General features: G+C 41.1%; 1 protein-coding gene across 2 annotated transcripts in view; it reads right to left on the reverse strand.

Moving 5' to 3' along the window:
• Positions 1-974: 974 nt before the first annotated feature.
• LOC110955417 (paxillin) overlaps positions 975-18,179 on the reverse strand; it is a 30,880-nt gene continuing 13,675 nt past the window's right edge. The window contains exons 2-11 of one of the 2 annotated variants that reach the window (XM_022200411.2): positions 14,902-15,083; positions 14,698-14,783; positions 13,373-13,512; positions 12,969-13,164; positions 12,671-12,818; positions 6,987-7,145; positions 5,970-6,143; positions 4,119-4,200; positions 3,870-4,018; positions 975-3,760 (exon numbers count right to left, since the gene is read on the reverse strand). In XM_022200411.2, the coding sequence (XP_022056103.1) occupies positions 3,494-3,760; positions 3,870-4,018; positions 4,119-4,200; positions 5,970-6,143; positions 6,987-7,145; positions 12,671-12,818; positions 12,969-13,164; positions 13,373-13,512; positions 14,698-14,783; positions 14,902-15,083 (1,583 nt within the window). In that variant the 3' untranslated portion in view covers positions 975-3,493. Of the gene's footprint in view, positions 3,761-3,869; positions 4,019-4,118; positions 4,201-5,969; positions 6,144-6,986; positions 7,146-9,324; positions 12,007-12,670; positions 12,819-12,968; positions 13,165-13,372; positions 13,513-14,697; positions 14,784-14,901; positions 15,084-18,179 lie in introns of those variants that run through there. The other variant, XM_051948745.1, reaches the window with a different exon arrangement.

Below are 18,179 nucleotides of genomic sequence, written 5' to 3' on the forward strand. Positions count from 1 at the left end.
CTCACAGAGTACAGACTTCGGGTCACGACCTGTCGTCGCCACAAAGATGTGTTGTCCTGTCCTTGTGTTTGTCGAGTGTATTGAATTATTTTGCCAGTTGGACTGTTGGCAGATTTCAGTTTGACATGAAGACTCAGGATGAAAGTAATGGTTTGATGTAAAATGTTATTGTAAAGTAATTTGGATGGGCATCACATTGTTCACTGAGCTTTAGAACTTCAACAAATATTTGATTAGTTGTGAACTAATAACTGCCAACTATTTTGAGAACTGGTTAATCATTTTAAGAAATAAAAAAAAAAACATTTAAATGCTGTTATTCCACCTTCTAAAATGTGAATTTTTATGGTTTCCATCCTCTATGACAGTAAACTAAATATCTTTGGGTTGTGGACAAAACAAGACATTTTAGAAAGTCGTCTTGGGCTTTGAAACACCGATTGGCATTTTTCACCATTTTCTGATACTTCATAGATCAAATTAGTAATTAAATGAGAGGATTATCAGTAGATTAATCAACAGTGAAAGTAATGTTTATAGTTATACTTAATATCAGACATATTTGGACAGATACGTTGCCTTGCCATTCTTGTCAATATCAGACTAAACCAGTTGTTCTCAACCTGAGGTCCTCCGCTGACCAAGGTCACAAGAGCCACATGAGGGTTCATGACATGATAAACAAGAAAGGAAATCACACAGAACATATTTCTATTTTCTTTTGAATTACTTGGCGACATTGGATGACAATGTTGTATAATAATTCTGTAATTGAAAGTGCTTCTTATGACTTCTTTGGAACCGATATGATGATATTGTATCTTTTTGTTAAAGTCCATGCCAGGCATTTCTTTAGCATCCGACTCATAAAAATGTTTACAGCTCTTTGAAAGTGTGTGCCAAATATCAGATTTCATGCCAAAGAAACTGAATAAAAACAATTTGTATGAAAAGTGATGACACAATACCAGAAATAAATACTTTATATTTTATTTGCAGAAGTAATATTCATCAGTGAGTAATCATCACCCACATAGGCTTACACCCCATCCACATTTAGAGCCAGAAAAAGTTATGGCTCATGGGTAAATTCAAATAGGAAAAGATCACATGAATATGTCTCCATTTACAAAGTTCACTTAATCACATTAACTGTAAAAGGCTGTGATTTTTTTTCATGAATTCTTTGACAAAAGCAGAAACTATAAGGCAATAAGAAGATACATATACATGATCAAAATGAACTTAATTCCTGTTTAATTTTGCCACAGGCGTACACAGTTGAACTGATGAAGCAAATGCTGAAGTCTTTTCCGACACCCACATTTCCCCTGCTACATGCCGTTAAATCTGAATCCGCTACAAGTGAACACGACGCTGTCTGCTGAATGACTCAGTACAGCGGGTTTCTCATTGGCTTGTCTATTACAGTGTATAGTTTGGAGTTAAAATGCATCACAGCAGATGAAGCCTCTCCCAGAGCTCAGCCCGAAAAGAGTCAAATCACAGGAAAGGCTGAGAGCTCCACAGTGTATAAGACCTTATTGCATTGACACATTTGGCACAAGAGCACAAGAAATATCTTCTCAAATTCAAAACAATCTGAATGTGGATATTGTGTATTAACTCCTTGCACACACAGGGATCAAAATTAAAGACAAGCATCGTTCCAAAAAAAAAAAAAAAAAAAACCCACGCAATGTATCGTATAAGGCAAAAACAGAGCTACAAGTCAAAGGAAGATGAGTTATTGATATATTTTGCTAAAGGCTTGGCCCTGGCTTGGTGTCATATTGTGATTCCTGACCAGCTAACACTAACATCCAGCTTCTGTCAGTGAGCTTTACACTGACACCATTCAGACAGCAGGATCACAGCTCATGATTCATAGTAAAAAATACCCAAGGGTGCGTTTCCTTGGACATCTGACACACCGGAATCTAAGCTGGTACATGTGTGAGAGTGTGAAGGAATGAGACCAGGGTAAACTATTGTTAGGCTACATGCCAATAGAGCCAGCTCTTTGCATATCAGTGTACAGCTCAAAAATATATAAATTTTCATCAAAACAGTGACAAAACACAGTTCTGTCACACAGTTGAGTGTATTACAGGTATACAAATTTAGATTTTGATTGTAACAGCAACTGGCAGCTGGTGCTGATAAAACTCCACATAAAAGAAATTGGCATGCTTCTATTTCAAAAAGCATAAACACATTTTATATCTTTAAGCAGCCTCATTGATAGATTGAATACAGTGATAAATGTACATAAGTAGCAACAGTAAAAACGAAAGGATGTTGAAATGAAGTATATTTTTTTTCTGAATAAAATTAGTTTGAATTTACTCTGTGATAACTGTGGGTAGATACAGCAGTAAAATCTCCACTTTAAAACTGGAGTAAAGACAAACACCTTTGTTTTGGCTTGTTTTTCTCATAAATTGCACCAAAAGCTGAAAACATTTCTAACAATAGCACATTAATTATTCTTATTGACCTACATTTTGATAGAATTAGTTGCAGCAGTTCAATTTTATTTGAACATTATTAATGTAAATAACACATTTAAGTCGCAGTAGTGAAGTAAAAACAAAGTTACAACAGGTAAAAAGATTTGGATTTGATTTCACTTTCAGCGGGAAGTAATTGAGATACAAATGTGAATGAAATGTGAGCTGAAACGGAGAAAACATCCGAGTTCATTTTCATAGGAAAACCGTAGAAAAATAAGAATTAATGTCTTGATGACACTAACTTAGAAAATGCACCTTAAGATGGTCTCATCAAGAGATCTGTTGTCAGAGTGTGCAAAGAGGTTGAACTAGTAGAAGTGAAGGAAGGGTTCAATGTGTACGTATGGAGCGTTTCCATGGTTATTTTAAATGGCACCTTAATAGTTTCCAGAGCTACAAAAATACATTTTTTTTCAACACTCATTGGCCAAGCACTGAGTATTCAACACTCAACATATTTTAAAACTGTTTAAGTCAACTCTCCATGGTCCATGCAATCAAGCAACTGTCTCATATCTGCATAAAACTATGTCAACATAGGCTCACCACCATGTGATGCAAGGTCTTGCCCTGCAATGGGGGAATAAAACAATGTACAGATCAGGGCTCTTAACTTGATTCTCATATGCTTTGTTATGTACACACACACAAGGGCAAAGTAGCATCTTCTCTTTCCTGTTCCTGTTGCACGCAGGAATAAAACTCTAAATAAAAATCTCTTTGGGCTCTGTTAAAAATGTCTTTAGTAAAAGTGTGAAATGCCAAGCCTGAGAGGTTGGGAAGTCCCTTCAGTGTCAAGAGTTAATAATCAGAGACATCTCTCACCCTTTTTCTGATGCGATCGAAAAGACGCCCTCTGTCTGAAAAACCACTGATTCACATAGACATGTAAGTGCACATACATCCACGTGTGCATTTAGACATTTAAATCAATGTGTAGACGCATGTAGACACATATTGGCACACAGACATGCAGTCTAACTGAAGAGCTTGATAAAGCAGCCGTGGCAGTAGGGCTTGTCGTTCTGCTCTTTGAAGGTGCCCTTGTTGAGCTGCTTGAGGCAGAAAGCGCACACAAAGTGCTCTGGGTGGAACTTCTTGCCCATGGCGGTGATGCAGCGGCCGGTGATTGGTTTCTGGCAGCCGGAGCACAGCGAGCCACGCCGCTCGTGGTAGTGCGCCTCACAGTAGGGCTGGCCGTCGTGGTCAAAGAAGCTGCCATTGATGAACGGCGTGAAGCACTCCTGGAAAACACATAAAATAAAAATGCACGATGATGGGTTGACATGTAATAACCCAAATAAATGACTCCTTTTTCAGTCAGATTAACTGCAGACACATCCAGCGACTCACCCTGCACACAAAGCATTCAGGGTGCCAAAGGGAATTGAGGGCAGAGATGTAATTCTCGAGGATGGCACGGGCACAACCACCACATTTAGGGGCAAACATATCAAAGTAGTCCTTCCTGCAGAAAGCCTTTCCATCCTTCTCATGGAAACCTAGAGGGCAGCAAAGACACACGCTATGTCACACTGCTCACCTATTAATACAATACATAAAACAACTCTGATTAAACACAACAGAGATCGTAGCTGCTACCTTCTGGTCCAAAAAAGGCTCCACACTGGGCGCAGAAGAAATGCTCCGGATGCCAAGTCTTGTCCAAAGCCGTCACTACTTTCTGTGGAACGAAGGACAAGCAAATGGTCAATCTTTCACAGTCTCCTGAAGTTATGATCAACTAGTGGAGGAAAAAGGTAATTTTTCATGATACTCTGACATGAAATCAGTACATAGGCATCTATATCTGTCACTATGGGAGAAATGAACACACGAGTGATTCAGAGGCCAGGAGAGGGCAGGCAAGGTCCACAGAGGCAGTGTGTTAGTGGAAGTGCTGGAATGTTAACACTGATAGCTCATGTTTTCCAGGGCTGATATCATTTCTTCAGCTGGAAATGCGATGTCCATGCAACACAAGATTTTAAAACATCCACAACTGCTCAACCAGAGCAACAATGACTCACTGCAAACCTCCGTTACACATTTCTGGGCATTTCAGAGCAGAAGTGATTCACTGCTTTGCCACCAGGGGGTGAGATGTTGAAGAGGGCCGTTTCAAAGGCTTAACTATCTGCATGAGTGGATGCAGACACAAATTCACTAAAATGAAAAATATTACAGCAGCAGCAATATTACAAAATAAATGTATGCGACTGAGCATTACCAAATTAAATCAGAATCTAGAAATGAACAATTCACAATCAGCTCTGACAGTTTAATATAAAAATGCACATACTTTATAAAGTCCAACATTATGTATTTTTTAGAATTTTCTTTTCTGAAAGATGAAAATTTCTGTGGTCTCCCTTACATCTAAAGAGGATGAAGTAATACACAGGTGGAATACTTATGCATAACTAAAAGCCAGCCAAGTTCAAAAATCACTTATTAAATAAAGAGGAAAGAAAGGAAGGAAGAAGTGACACATCAACTAGATGTCAAGCAGTGCATGAGGAAGCCTTGGCAGTGACTCATGTTGGCCTTTCCCCTGGCTGAGGTCCACTGTGCTCCGTCTGCCTGCCTCCCAGTACATCTGGCATTGCGTGTTGTGTGAGTGTGAGTGTGTGTGTATGGTTGTGTGAGTGTGTATGAGCAGTGGCTGGAAAAAAACCCCAATGGGAGTGTGTCACCATGTAGATAAGACTGAGTGTTGAAAAGAAAGAGAGAAGAGTCTGTTCGCATCAGTGTTGGACAAATTACTGAAAACTGTAATTAGTTACTCATTAAAAAAGTAATCACATTACTTTTCTAATTACAAAGCATCAACAGTTATACATTTCATTGTAATTTTAATTGGCTGAGAACAACTTGAAGTAGTCCACCTCCATTTTTTATATGTCACATGGAGATTAAACACGATGTTGCAGTTGAACAGGGAGGTAGGCCAATAAATTTGAGAATTTTACAGACTGTTCTGCATCTAGTTTAGCCTCTGGAACTGCAACATTCTGCCAAGAACATGCAAATTATCATCTGAACTGCATTTCTATCAGTTATTCTACACCTCATCTATATCTCAGGCTGGATTGCCCACTGAACGCAGACACAAAACTGATAACGGCTCTCCATCAAACTCTCAGAACAACAAGCAGCGGTTTCATAATTAGGGGTGGTAACTGGAATGTAAATGTTTGCATGCCAAAGAAAAGCAGAAGTCACTTTGCTTATCTGCTTCTAGGGCCATATGTGCGTGCACACATGTATGCATGTCAGTATCTGCATGTTGGAGAGAAAAGCAATTTCCAATTTGTGAATGTTTTTACAGTAAGGCATCCATAATGGCATCCTAATCCATTAGGTTATGAATAAATAAATATCATTATCAGCCCATTAACTGTGTACATGAGTGTGTGCGTGTGCTTGTATGTTAATGTATGCATTACTAACATCCAGTATGGGTCCATTACAGTAGTGGCATCTCGGGGAGAACAGGCTGTGGTAGTCTTTCTCGCAGTAAGGCTGCCCCTCACGCTCAAAGAAGTTCCTGGAGCCGATCTCCTCCTGACAGTGGGTGCACACAAAGTGCTCAGGGTGCCATGTTCTGCCCATGGCAGTCACCACCTGGTGTGGGGAGACACAGTGCATTAATAAGGAATGAACTGCAAAGAGAAAGACCTGGCTCAGCAGAGAGAGTCACTGGAGCACAGTAAGATGCACAGGGAATACTGTAAAGAGCAGCAGATGTAGATCTCACAACCCAAAGTTTAAAAGAAACAACAACCATTTAATGCTTCGTATTTGTCCAACTTCATTTGAGTTCAATCTTACTTCTGGTGAAAAAACAAATCTATACGCTGCTTGTGAACATATGTGCTTTCATCGGTCCGTCATCGGTATCTTTAAATTTGAAGCAGAGTTTTATCAAGTTGCTGATGAAAATGTGCAGGGAAAATAAATAATAGTAAGGCAATTACTCTAAAATAGCATTGCCAGTTAAATAAGTCACATACATCACACAAAAAAGGTCTGTTTGATTACATATAATTTGTGGTTGCGATAAAGTCTTCACACAAATGCCTTCACAAAGTAAAATTCTAATATAGACACACAGTGCCTGCTGCACTTTTATATTACTCCAGTTATTGGCTGTCATCTAAATAAAAGCTGAATTATTGATAGACTGAGTGGCTTTGACGTTAAGCAATCAGCACAGGCCGAGATAAGTGAAACATGAGCCAACACTGCACAAGCCATCTAACTTGGGCAAATAAATCTGGAGGGCAATCTTCTTTTCACCACACCATTAACAGAAAACTGCTACCAGGACGTTTTATAAGCCTCTTGGGTATTCTGTGCGTAAACATCACAGAATGTGTGTCTAAAAGTAGGCAAGTTCCAGTTTTGTATGTGTACTTCATCTGAGCTTTCATGTTTGTTTAAATGCGGGTGATTCTGTGTCACTACCTGTCCAGCAATCGGTTTCTTGCAGGCACCACAGACGCCTTTAGCCACCGTCTGGACTCCGAGTCTGTTGAGGTCGGACTGCAGGCTTCCCAGCATGTTGTCGAGCTTGTTGGCTGGTTTGGGGGGAGCAGTGGGAGAAGTCTTTCCCTGCGACTGGATCTGACAGAGATGGAAGACCAAAGTGGTTTCACTATACTATGTTCGGGGGGGTCAACGATAGAACAGAAACACTTATATTAATTGTATGCAGTAAATACTTCAATGGAAGACCTGATAATAATCAGTCTGAGCCGTTTATTCAGCTCTGGGCAGTCCTGTGTACGTAGTTTGTCATGCTATTGTTGGTGCTCTCTTTGCTCATTCAATTCTTCTGTGTTCCGCATGCAGCATGTTGTCATCATGTTGGACTTACCTACTGTCATGACATTACTTCACAAACCAAATTGAATTACCTCATGTAGCTGTCTTTGTAACTGTGATTTACAGTGGTCTCTGTCTGTATTGCTGGTAGCATCAGGTGAGCAATTTAATAGACACCACATATAATCTGTCACTACACAGCAAACACAGATCTACTAACTCTTCAGAGCTCTAGAACTGAATCTGTGCCATGATTTACAACTAAGTGGATGAAAGACGTGTAGTGAATCTAGATGGTGGTCATCTGTGTGCTTCTCTTTCAGGTACACAAAGATAAGAGAGACAAAGCACCAAAACAAGCTAACAACATATCAACCACAACAAAAAAAAAAGAGTTCTGATCAACTCTAATCCATGTCTGCAGACCTGCATGATGACTCTCTAATATCAACATTGTGTGTGACTGTGTCCGGCTACTGTAATGTAAGCAAACACAGACCTTCTCAGATGGTGTGGTTATTGGAGCTTCATGACTCCTACATTCCTCTGAGAGAAAAAATAGCAACTCTGCTCCATGTATTCTCTCTTACACCGTTTCCCACACAACCCCCACACTCAAATAACCTCTTTACCTTTAACTAAATAAAGTAAGAATTTGACTCAGATGCATATTTAACACTACTTGCCTCAATCTACAACCCCATAGCTTCATCACTCAAAAAAGACATTGTGGGTTCTTAAAGATGTGGTGGTACAACAGGCCGGTATCTAACTTAATGGGACCTGTTGGCTTAAGTCCTGTGAGACATGCTATAATTGTGGTGGTAACTGTGCTGTCATGTGGCAGATTAGGTTACGGTTGCACTGTGAGTCTCCCATTCCTGTGCATGGCAGGACACTTAGTGTAACGGGAACATCGGGGAGTTACACTCTGCTCTCCCCTAAGCTCTTAAATTCTCCACTGCTCTCTGAACACACGGCTCTTGGCGCCATCAGATGTCAAAATTAGAAAAGGGGCTCAGTCTCTCTGGTCTGAATGTCAGCACCCCTCATAACCTGGACTGACTGGATTTCAGACAAAGCTTTAAAAGAGGTTACTCGTTTCAACACCGAGGGCCAAAAACAGCCAGGAACCAGACAAGCTCTACAACACCCATGAATAACTGAATAATCCACAAACATGCTCAAGTAAAACAAGCGTAAAAGAGAGTGTGTGATAGAAAATGGAAAGAAAGTATGAGATGAGACAGAGGAAGACAGGCAGAGATGAAGAGGTGATCCATGCCTGCATCGGTGGGAAGACGGGGTCATAGTCTGTCTGACAGCCCACTGATACAAAGACCTTGGGAGGCGGCGGAGGCGTGACGGGCTTGGGTGGGGGGCTAGGCGATGGAGGGGGCTGGATGGGGGGAGGTGTGGGCTCCCTGGGAGGAGGAGGAGGAGTAGGCTCCTTTGGGGGTGGAGGGGTAGGTTCTTGAGGTGGAGGGGGAGTCGGAGGGGGAGGAGGTAGCGGCGGAGGAGTCTGCTTGACTGGGGGTGGCTTTTTGGGTGCTGGGGGAGATTGGGGAGGGGGGAGGACTTTTCTCTGTGGGGCAGGAGATTCAGGGGGGATGATGATCTGGGAGGAAGAAAAAGGAAACAGCACAGAAAGGAGAGCATAAAGACAAGATACGAAGACAAAGTCAGAATGAAAAATAGGTAAAGGTGAAACTAAATTGGCACAGGAACTCCAACTGTGTAAAATGACTGCCAAAAATAGATGCAAATTTATGGCAAAGTGATGAAACTTTTTAAATATTTTACTTTTGCCAGTTAATCATGGGCCAAACAGATAAAAGCTAAACCATGACTGGGAAATTTTATGTCCAGCTTGACCTGACGTGGTCCGGCTATGAACCTCTGGTGTCTACCTTATCCACAGATGGCTGAATCCCCTCTTCCCGTGTTCGCTGAGGGTTGGACATAACGATGACTCCCTCTGTCATCCAATCATCTGGCTGTTGTTTACGCCTGCGCTCCACTCGTCCAATCCCCAGTTTTCCCTGCAGCTCTTCAATAAGTCGATCTTGTGAGTTGCTTTTATTCACAATGATTGGTCCCATTTTCCGTCTCAACAATCCCTCCCTAAACATCGGATGCACATTGGAAGTCTCTTTGGTGCGCCGGATAACCGACTTGAGCTGGAAAGTGGACGATAAGGAGGTGTGGGAAGCTCAGATTGTGCCATTCAGCAGAAAATCCATTTTGGGTTACAAGCACAAGCAGGACGGGGCCCAGCACTGGACGTCTCAGCCAAGTGGCAAAAACACTCAAGCAGCGGCTTCAGAGTAGGACTGTCAAAATGTTATGCAGTGTTTTTCAGGCACGCACATGTTTCTTCCTTTTTGTCTGCAGAAGCCAAGCACAGAAGCACAGCCTTCTGTTTGAGTTCATTCCTTGCTATCAAATCTATGTAACACTAGCTACGAATCTTTGGCGGAGCATGCTGGACAGCTGAAGTCAAGACAACACAAGTCTATCACAAAATGCTTCTCCAAATGTCTGCACATGCCAAAGCAAGGGAAAGGACAAAAGAAACAAAATTCTTGTATTTTCTTTAAATTCATGTGCAGTCTTGGTGTGTATATGCATTAGCAAACAGGAAAAAATATCTCCTCTACTATGGACTCCTGGCATGTTTTTGTATTGATACAGTCAACTTGAATAAACGCAAAACTTGAATAAACATGATAGGCCAGGTCCAATGACTAACACAGCAATGCCAAGGAAGCAAGTGGGAACGTGCGTCGACATCCTTTCAGCAGAGCTTACAACATCAGCCATGCACGATGTCTACGGAGAGACTTCTCCCTCAAGTCATTTCATAATTGCTATATGACACCACATGCATCACATCACAGAGGTTGAGGAATTTCTCTACATGTCGACATGTTCCTACTATTGCACAGCTCCTCAAGCACTCGCAGGAGCTGCTCTCCCAAAATAAGTTTGTTTCAGAATGGAGAGATTATCTGTTTGAGCAATTACCTGACAGCCATTGTCTCATTAGAGTCACAGATTATTTATATCTTAGGCCTCATTGCCAAATAACAAAAAGACCTTGAAGACATTCAGTCGTAAATCCTCTATAGTTTCAAGCCAGCAGCTTATTTTGGGAGAGTCAAGGTGAGCTTCCTACTTGACCAGAAGCAGATAGTCGCTCAACAGCAGAGGGCTGCTGTAGAGGCAGGTCCAGCGTTGCATCTGGTGTCCCGGGGCAGGTGGAGGGGGTGAAGCATTCGTCGATCCAGCTGGACTCTGTCATGGGTGTCAGGGTTCCCTCTCGGCTGAGATAAGGGTAAATTCCATCTTCTTCCTCCCAAGATCTGTCCTCATCTCCAGATGTAACCGAAGCTGGTGGCTGGTTCTCACTCAGTCGACTGGCGTCGGGGGTTAAGAGCTTGTCTAAAGCATCATCCAGTAAAGGCTCCCGGCAAGGCCATGTTAAATCCAGTACTTCGCCTCCCTGATTATCGGTAGGAGTGGTATACAGGCTCGTTGACTGGATGGCAGGAAGTGAAACTGGAGAAGCTCTAGGACTACTGGTGCCTGGAACTGTGTACGTTTTTTTAATGACAGAAGCAGGACTCTTAGGAACTGCAGTTTCACTTTTTGGAACTGTTACTGGACTTGAAAGCCGTGGAAGTATTGTTGGGGTTGTATTATTTGGCACTGCTTCAGGACTAGATCTTTTAGGTACTGGAGAGCTAGAAATGCTAGGAACTGTTACAGGACTTGCAATCTTTGAAAGTGGACTTGAAAGTATTGGAATCGTCACTGGACTAGCACACTTTGGAACTCTTTCTGGACTAGCATTCTTTGGGACAGTTACTGGACTAGAGATAATGGGGACTGTCACAGGACTTGCACTTTTTGGAATTGGGCTTGAAAGCCTCGGAACTGTTACAGGACTAGTGGTCTTTCGCACAACTTCTGTCGTGGTCGACACGGTCACTGGACTATCGCTCTTTGTAGATCCGTGTGGACTATGACTTATGGGAGCAGGACTGAGACTTTTAGGGACCGAACTTTTAGGTTTGATGTCATGAGAACTGGGAGTCTTTGCTCTAAGAATGGGACTGGGGTTTTTAGACACAGTAACTGGACTCTTGGAAACAAGTGCTGGACTGGAACTCCTGGTAGCAGGATCTGGACTAGATGTTCGGCCAACAGTCACTGGACTTAAGCTCTTCCCCGGTGGACTTGAGACTTCACTAGTAGACACTTTATTAGCTGACATGTGTGTCGGGCTGTTGGCTTCAGTTTGACTAGGAGGTTTTACAGGACTGGAGACAGTAACCCTCTCCACATGTGAGATCTCAGAAGTGACAGTGTCACCATCATCCTTCTGTTGGATGTGGGAGTACTGAAGGCTCTTAGATGATGTAATTACTACAGTGGAACTGCGTGACGATGCGGGGGCTGAACAACCATCTTCATCTATGTGGAGTTCCAGTGGTAGAGGTGTACAGGAGGGAGTAGTGTAACTCGAGGGTGGTAGAGTATCCACTGAACCAATATGAGGAGTTACAGATGGTTCGGCTACTGCTTGGACAAGTGGTGAACCAGCAACCAACAAAGGGTCTACTGCATCTTGATTCACAGACAGCTGAGAGTCAGACTGAATCAGATGATGTAATGAATGCAATATACAAAGAAAGACAGGACATACAGAGTGGTAGAGAAAAAAAAACGAAATCAGGAAAATAGAGAATGAAGGAAAAGAACAGTAAAGAGTTTCAGACACAGCAAAACTAGGGTAGAGTTATTACGCCACAAAAATGAACTTAAAATTAATGCAATAAACTTAATTTAGGTATTTGAACAGAAGTCTTGATAGTTGTCCTCGGAGATACAAGGGTTAGGAACCATCACTTCAAATTTAACACATCGCCTTCATTTCTTTAGTATCACAAAAACTGAATGCTGTAATACACAGCATGTTGCATTAAGACAAATAAACCACTGTAACATTGCAAAAATGTATGTTTCTGATTGAAACCCCATTAACTAAAGATGAAATATGAAATAGAAAAAGCAGCAGAATATAGGAAAACACCACCATTTCTGTTGTGGAACCATACCGGCAGCAGCAATCCATGCAACAATTACAAAACCACAAAAATGGTTACAAAACCCAAGAAAACTTGTTTGATTCAAAATGTTTCTGCCCCTAATGCAGCATTCTCATAAACAGTCACATAATGTCAAAAATAACTACTTTCAATCAAACACGCAAACCCCAAATGCCCAAACTCAGCCCACTTCTTCTGAGCCACACTCACATTGCTTTGGATTTTGAAGTCAGACAAGGAGGCCATGAGCTCATCCAGTTCTCTGGTGGCAGAGGAAGCAGACATTCTGGCCTGTTGTTGTGATAGTGTTTCCTCTTGTCCATCTGTTTGTTCATCTGACACCACCAAAGGTGTGGGACTACAGAAAGATATCACAATCCATAAAATGAGTAGATTCTTACAATGAAATATAAAACTGTAAAACAATCATCTTAACATATGTGAGCTCTAAATTATCCCCCACATATATTAGTACAACTCCTTTCCTGCTGTGTTGTTTTTCTCTTACATGGGTGAGGGCACAGAGCTTTCCAGCTCATCCAGAAGGCTCTCTACGCTTGGTCGTACATCCTCTATTCCTCGAGCTGCTGCACCACGTTTAGGCTTATCCAGTGTTGGTGGGGCGGCTTTGCCAGCATTGGAGACTCCATTTTCCTGGATGTGGTGGATGATGCTGCTGGCAGGCAGTGGTGGAGCTGCTTCTTCTACAACAGAGAAGAAAGATATACATATGTCTTTTATGGATTAACCCCCAGCACAACAACAGAACAGAAACAAAATACAGTGGAGAGAATGAGATCACAGTGTAACACTACAAAAACAGAAGTGCCAGATTTAGAAAGTGACGTGCATCCCTTCAGAGAAACCTGAGAGAGGATGTTTCATAAACTGTAAAGTAATCCCTGTATGCACCTTCTGTGGGGAAGGCCGGGGTGTTTTGCTGGACAGCGTTGAGCTCCAACAGCAGGCGGTCCAGCTCAGACAGGTTGCTGCCCAACGATGAGTTCATGGCAACAGCTGATGACTCACTACTCTTCTGCTTATTAGGGAAACTGTGGAAAGACAACAAATACTCAAGGCTCCCTTTTGTGAAAATCAAGTTTTTATTCATTGTTAACCTGACCATATGGATATGGATGGAGATAGAGGCTAGGACTTCAAGGATCTGCAGATTCTAAAGGCAGCAATGATGTAGACATCGGAATCATTCTAGGGCAGGAAGAGATTATTTTTTTAAAGAAAAAAAGATTTTTAAATATGTCATTTTGATACACAAGGATGTGTTTTCAAAAGGTTTCATCAATGACTGGAGAGGGACTTCACCTTCAGAACAAGAAAACATACCAGCAGGTTTGAAAGGCATGGTATTTATTTGTTTAATCAACAAAATAATATTATTTATCAGATCTAGAAACTATAAAAACAGGAAGATTGATCAAATTTTCATTTTCCAACAGTCCTTGAACAATTTGTATGTTACGGTTTTACTGGGAAAAAACATCTGAGCTAAGAATGTGGATATTTAATTAACATCATTTTATTCTATATGTCTCATTTAAGAATATTCCCAAACTCAGTAACATATTTTGTAAAAAAACAAAAATTGTGGCACTCCTCAGTGCAACAGAGAAGTCATTACTGATTGAATTTGACGTGACAAAAATTCTGGGACTTTTTGGCTGACATATTGCACAGAGCAGATAGTGGATGTGTACGGAAACATAATAAAATATTAGTACAAAAGTATCTATAGTATGAAGAGTCACCATTTATTTCCAGTAATGGTATCACCTTTGGGCTCTTGGAACAATGTTTTTCAAGTTTTGTGAAATGAGTAGAAATCCAACTTTTTTCTATTTTGCTTTGACAGATGGCATTATAACTTAGTAACACTGAACAAAAAGGATTTTTGAGGTTTCCCTAATTCTAGCAGTCGTGGTGCAGTTTCCATAGAATTGCAGAACTTTATGTGGCAGTGAATGAATGAAGTGAAATGAGAACACAGTGAGTAAAAATGTGAAAGGAGCAGGAAATGCTGAGAAATTGCTTGAGGTTCAGACTATAAACACTAGCCAGTTTTTCAAAGATTTTAGTTCATTGTTTCTAGCTTAGAGTCAGGTGGAGGTTGCAGAGCTTTTACACATATATTGTACCATGCAAACACATTTACATACAGTATCCAGAAAGTTATAGTGTGCTGTAATAGACCATCCATCTGACATGGCCTCAGTTCTGACCTGTATACGTGGTCCTCTTCACCAACGGGTTGGCTCGGACTGCTGCTGTCTCTAGACCAGGGACTTCTCTGAGCTGAGCTGAAGGACTGAGGAGAGAAAAAAGTCACTACCAATTATTCACCCCTGAATAAATCAAACTGTGTCTTTAATTGAGTCATCTAAGTTCAATGCCCCCGAGGACGTATTTATAATGTATGCATTTACCTCTGTTTCATCTAGTCCGTTCAGAGTTCGCTCAGAGGGAGTTGGTGGTGCTTGGGGAGGAGAGCAGATTTCTGGCTGGCCCTGACTCCCAACAGGGAAGGAGTAGGCGGTCTCGTCAGACAGAAAAAGTGGGCGCTTGGAGATGTGGGATGTTGTGGACTCAAGGTCCGCCAACAAAGCATCTGTGGAAAAACAAAACACAGACTGATAAGCATAACTATTAAAACTCAGCTGTGATCCGATCTGGTCAGGTCACATCCACTTTGATTTTAGCTTCTGCTGTTTACTTATGTGCGGCGTCACTCTTTGATGTACAATAAGGTGTCCTTGGCAGAAAGAAGTAATACTGATTACTATTCAGCCTTTGATATTTTCACTACAGCTCCGGAAATTACTACACATTCAGAAAGAATTAGGAGATATGACGATACACTGAGGTAAAAGATTCAGCCATACAATTTCTACCAAGGTTCCTAATCCTTTCAAATCTTTCTAAATTAATGCGCGGAAAGTTTCATAGCCATTTTACAGGATTGTTTGTATTGCAACAGCAGTGTATTAACCTAAAACAGATATTCATATCTGGTAAGTTTATCTACACAGTTTCTCTGTTGAAATTCCAAAAAATTATTAGATCACTACATTAATCACCAAATAACATTGTGTAAACCAATGGTAGATGTGATCCATACCATCAGACACTAGTAAAAGGTTAAAATTCTCATGAACAATGCTCGACTCATCACATATTCTGTTTGCATATACCGTCACTAAGTAATTACTGCTTATTTCGCAACCTGTTAAAGACCCATGCACACTGACATCAGAAGAGGTGGAGTTGTAAAAGTTGAATCATGTTGGCTGTCATGACCACTCCTTTAGTTACTCATTTACCCTCAACTGCATGCAATCTTCTGGACAAGTTTTAAATCCAACACCTGCAGTAAAATCTGCTACCAGGTATGTGTGGTCATGTTCACCATGTACACACCAGACAGCTACCAAATCTGAGCCCGGGGGTTATTTGGTATTTTGAGAGGAAAGCGATCCAGGAGAACAACTACTAATTTAGCAGCTCTAACAAGTAGGTAGAGGGACACATAACATTATAGGGGATTTAATGAAGAGCACAGGCTGTATTACCGAGCACTTGGGCTTATTTTAGCGCACTCACTCACCAGAGCAGGGTTTAGTTTCTCTTTTAGAATTTCACAAGTCCTAAAAAATAAAATCCTAAATGCAAAAACAAGCTTGTTCTAAAACGAAATGTCTCATATGAATAAAATATCTGTTAAGAGTTTCTGCTACAAACTCATGTTAGTAGATCAACATAATATCAGCAAGGAAAGACATTGGTGTTGCAGGGTTCAAGATAGTACACTAACAGAAAATTTCAGTATAAATAACCACAACGGTAAATGAATAAGGGTTGCTATCATAGCTATCATTTTGTATACTCAAACTGTAATATTCTTTAAGAAATTCTGATGATATTACCACTACTGCAAAGGTATGTTCAATAGCAGAAACTCCACAGAGGTTCCAGCCTAAAATTAACCACTGGGTCAAGACAGAGACACTTATAGCTTAAGTAAAAAGGAGATGAGACATACCTTAAAAAAAACAAAGCAGAACACTCGGGGAAGTGAAGAAGAGATAATGCAGAGAAAGAAGAAGTAGAGGAGGAAGAGGGCAACCTAAACACACTGTCTGCCAGGCAGGAACTGCCTTTCTTAACTCTACCATCAGCACTAGAGACAAGGAGGAGGAGGGGGGAGCAAGTGAGAGCAGAGGAGAGGGTTACAATTAATAGCATAGAGTTAGGATCACCTCCCCAAAGCCATGCCTGCTCCGAACTAGCTGCCTGAAAGCTCAAGTAAGAGATACTACTCACGCAAACCACTGAAAACCTTCTCTGAGGCAGAAGCTGTCTGATTTTAGGAGGCCAAGCGAGTAGGAGAGGATGACGGAGTACACAACGTGGTGAAATGAGGAACGTTGAGAGCAATCAGAGCTCTTATCAACAGAGGCATGCCCAACTGAGGGAGTGGTATCACAAAGGTATAAAAGGGGTATAATCAGCCCCTCCTTCATGCTGTCAGTGCAGGCTCTGCTTGGGTTACTCATGACTCACATTTATTTTACCACATTTAATGTTACATTAGATTAAATCTTTTAAGTACGGTTATATTTCTAGTTTCTGAGTTTTTTGTAAGGCCAAGTTTCTAACCACTACAAAGAGTTAACAGGAAACTAATTACAAACCTAAAAATGAATGTTTGGTATACCATAGTATCATGAGCACAGTGGTAACTTGGAACTCCAATGTTTTCCAGACAGAGAGGAGACACAGCAGAAGCCGAGCCAGATCAATACCGGATCCACTTGGACTGACTTAGCATTAGCATAGTTAGCATGGCTAGCATCGCTAGCATGCCAGTTGACTGGGTTTCACAGCAGAGACTCTTCTGGACACAGAAGCCCGGCTACATTCCTCGGAGTTTCATTATGGACACAGCAGAGCTCGGTGTTTACACTACTGGAGCCAGCTCCTAGTGTGTCTTCATCACTTACTAGGTAGTAACAACAACAAAAAATATATACACACTCCCATAAAAGTGAAGAGGCAGAAACAATGAAAGTGTCAGTCTTTACAGTGAATACCAAGTATGGTGTGTGATAAAAGGCAGGTGCATGTGAAGCTCAACACTGCAGCTCTTCTTCTGGTCCACTAGAAGAGGAAGTCAACACAACCGTGAACTTATTTTAAGTAGGTTTCCTGTGTCAAAACTGGAGAGGTTAAGACTTCTTCTTTACAACGTTTCTCACGATTAGAGCTAAAATTAAACTGGACCCAATATTCAGCAGTTTTTTGTTGTTGTTTTTAATTATTTATGCAATTATATTATTATCATTAATATTAATGGGGGTGCAGGGACTTTGATACTACAGTGAAGACAGAGAGGATGTAGGGGAATGCAGTATGTGATACATTACCAGGGTTCCTCTGTTCAGCGTGCTTGTGCCCATATGGTGTGTTACGGCATTGTTAAAAAAATGATAAATTAATCTAAAAATGCACTACTTTGGCTTTGATGTAGCATCCTCTATCTGGAGTCACTCTGTGGTCTTGAACAATGTCCAGCCCAGAGTGCCTCAATCTGATTGGTTACATGTCACAAGTAACAACCAGGATAAATGTTGAAAAGTCCTATTAATGAAACACATAGAAAACATATAAAAATACGCTACATTATATATTACAACACATATATTAT

The sequence above is a fragment of the Acanthochromis polyacanthus genome, chromosome 5, assembly GCF_021347895.1.
Source record: "Acanthochromis polyacanthus isolate Apoly-LR-REF ecotype Palm Island chromosome 5, KAUST_Apoly_ChrSc, whole genome shotgun sequence".
Lineage (NCBI taxonomy): Eukaryota > Metazoa > Chordata > Actinopteri > Pomacentridae > Acanthochromis > Acanthochromis polyacanthus.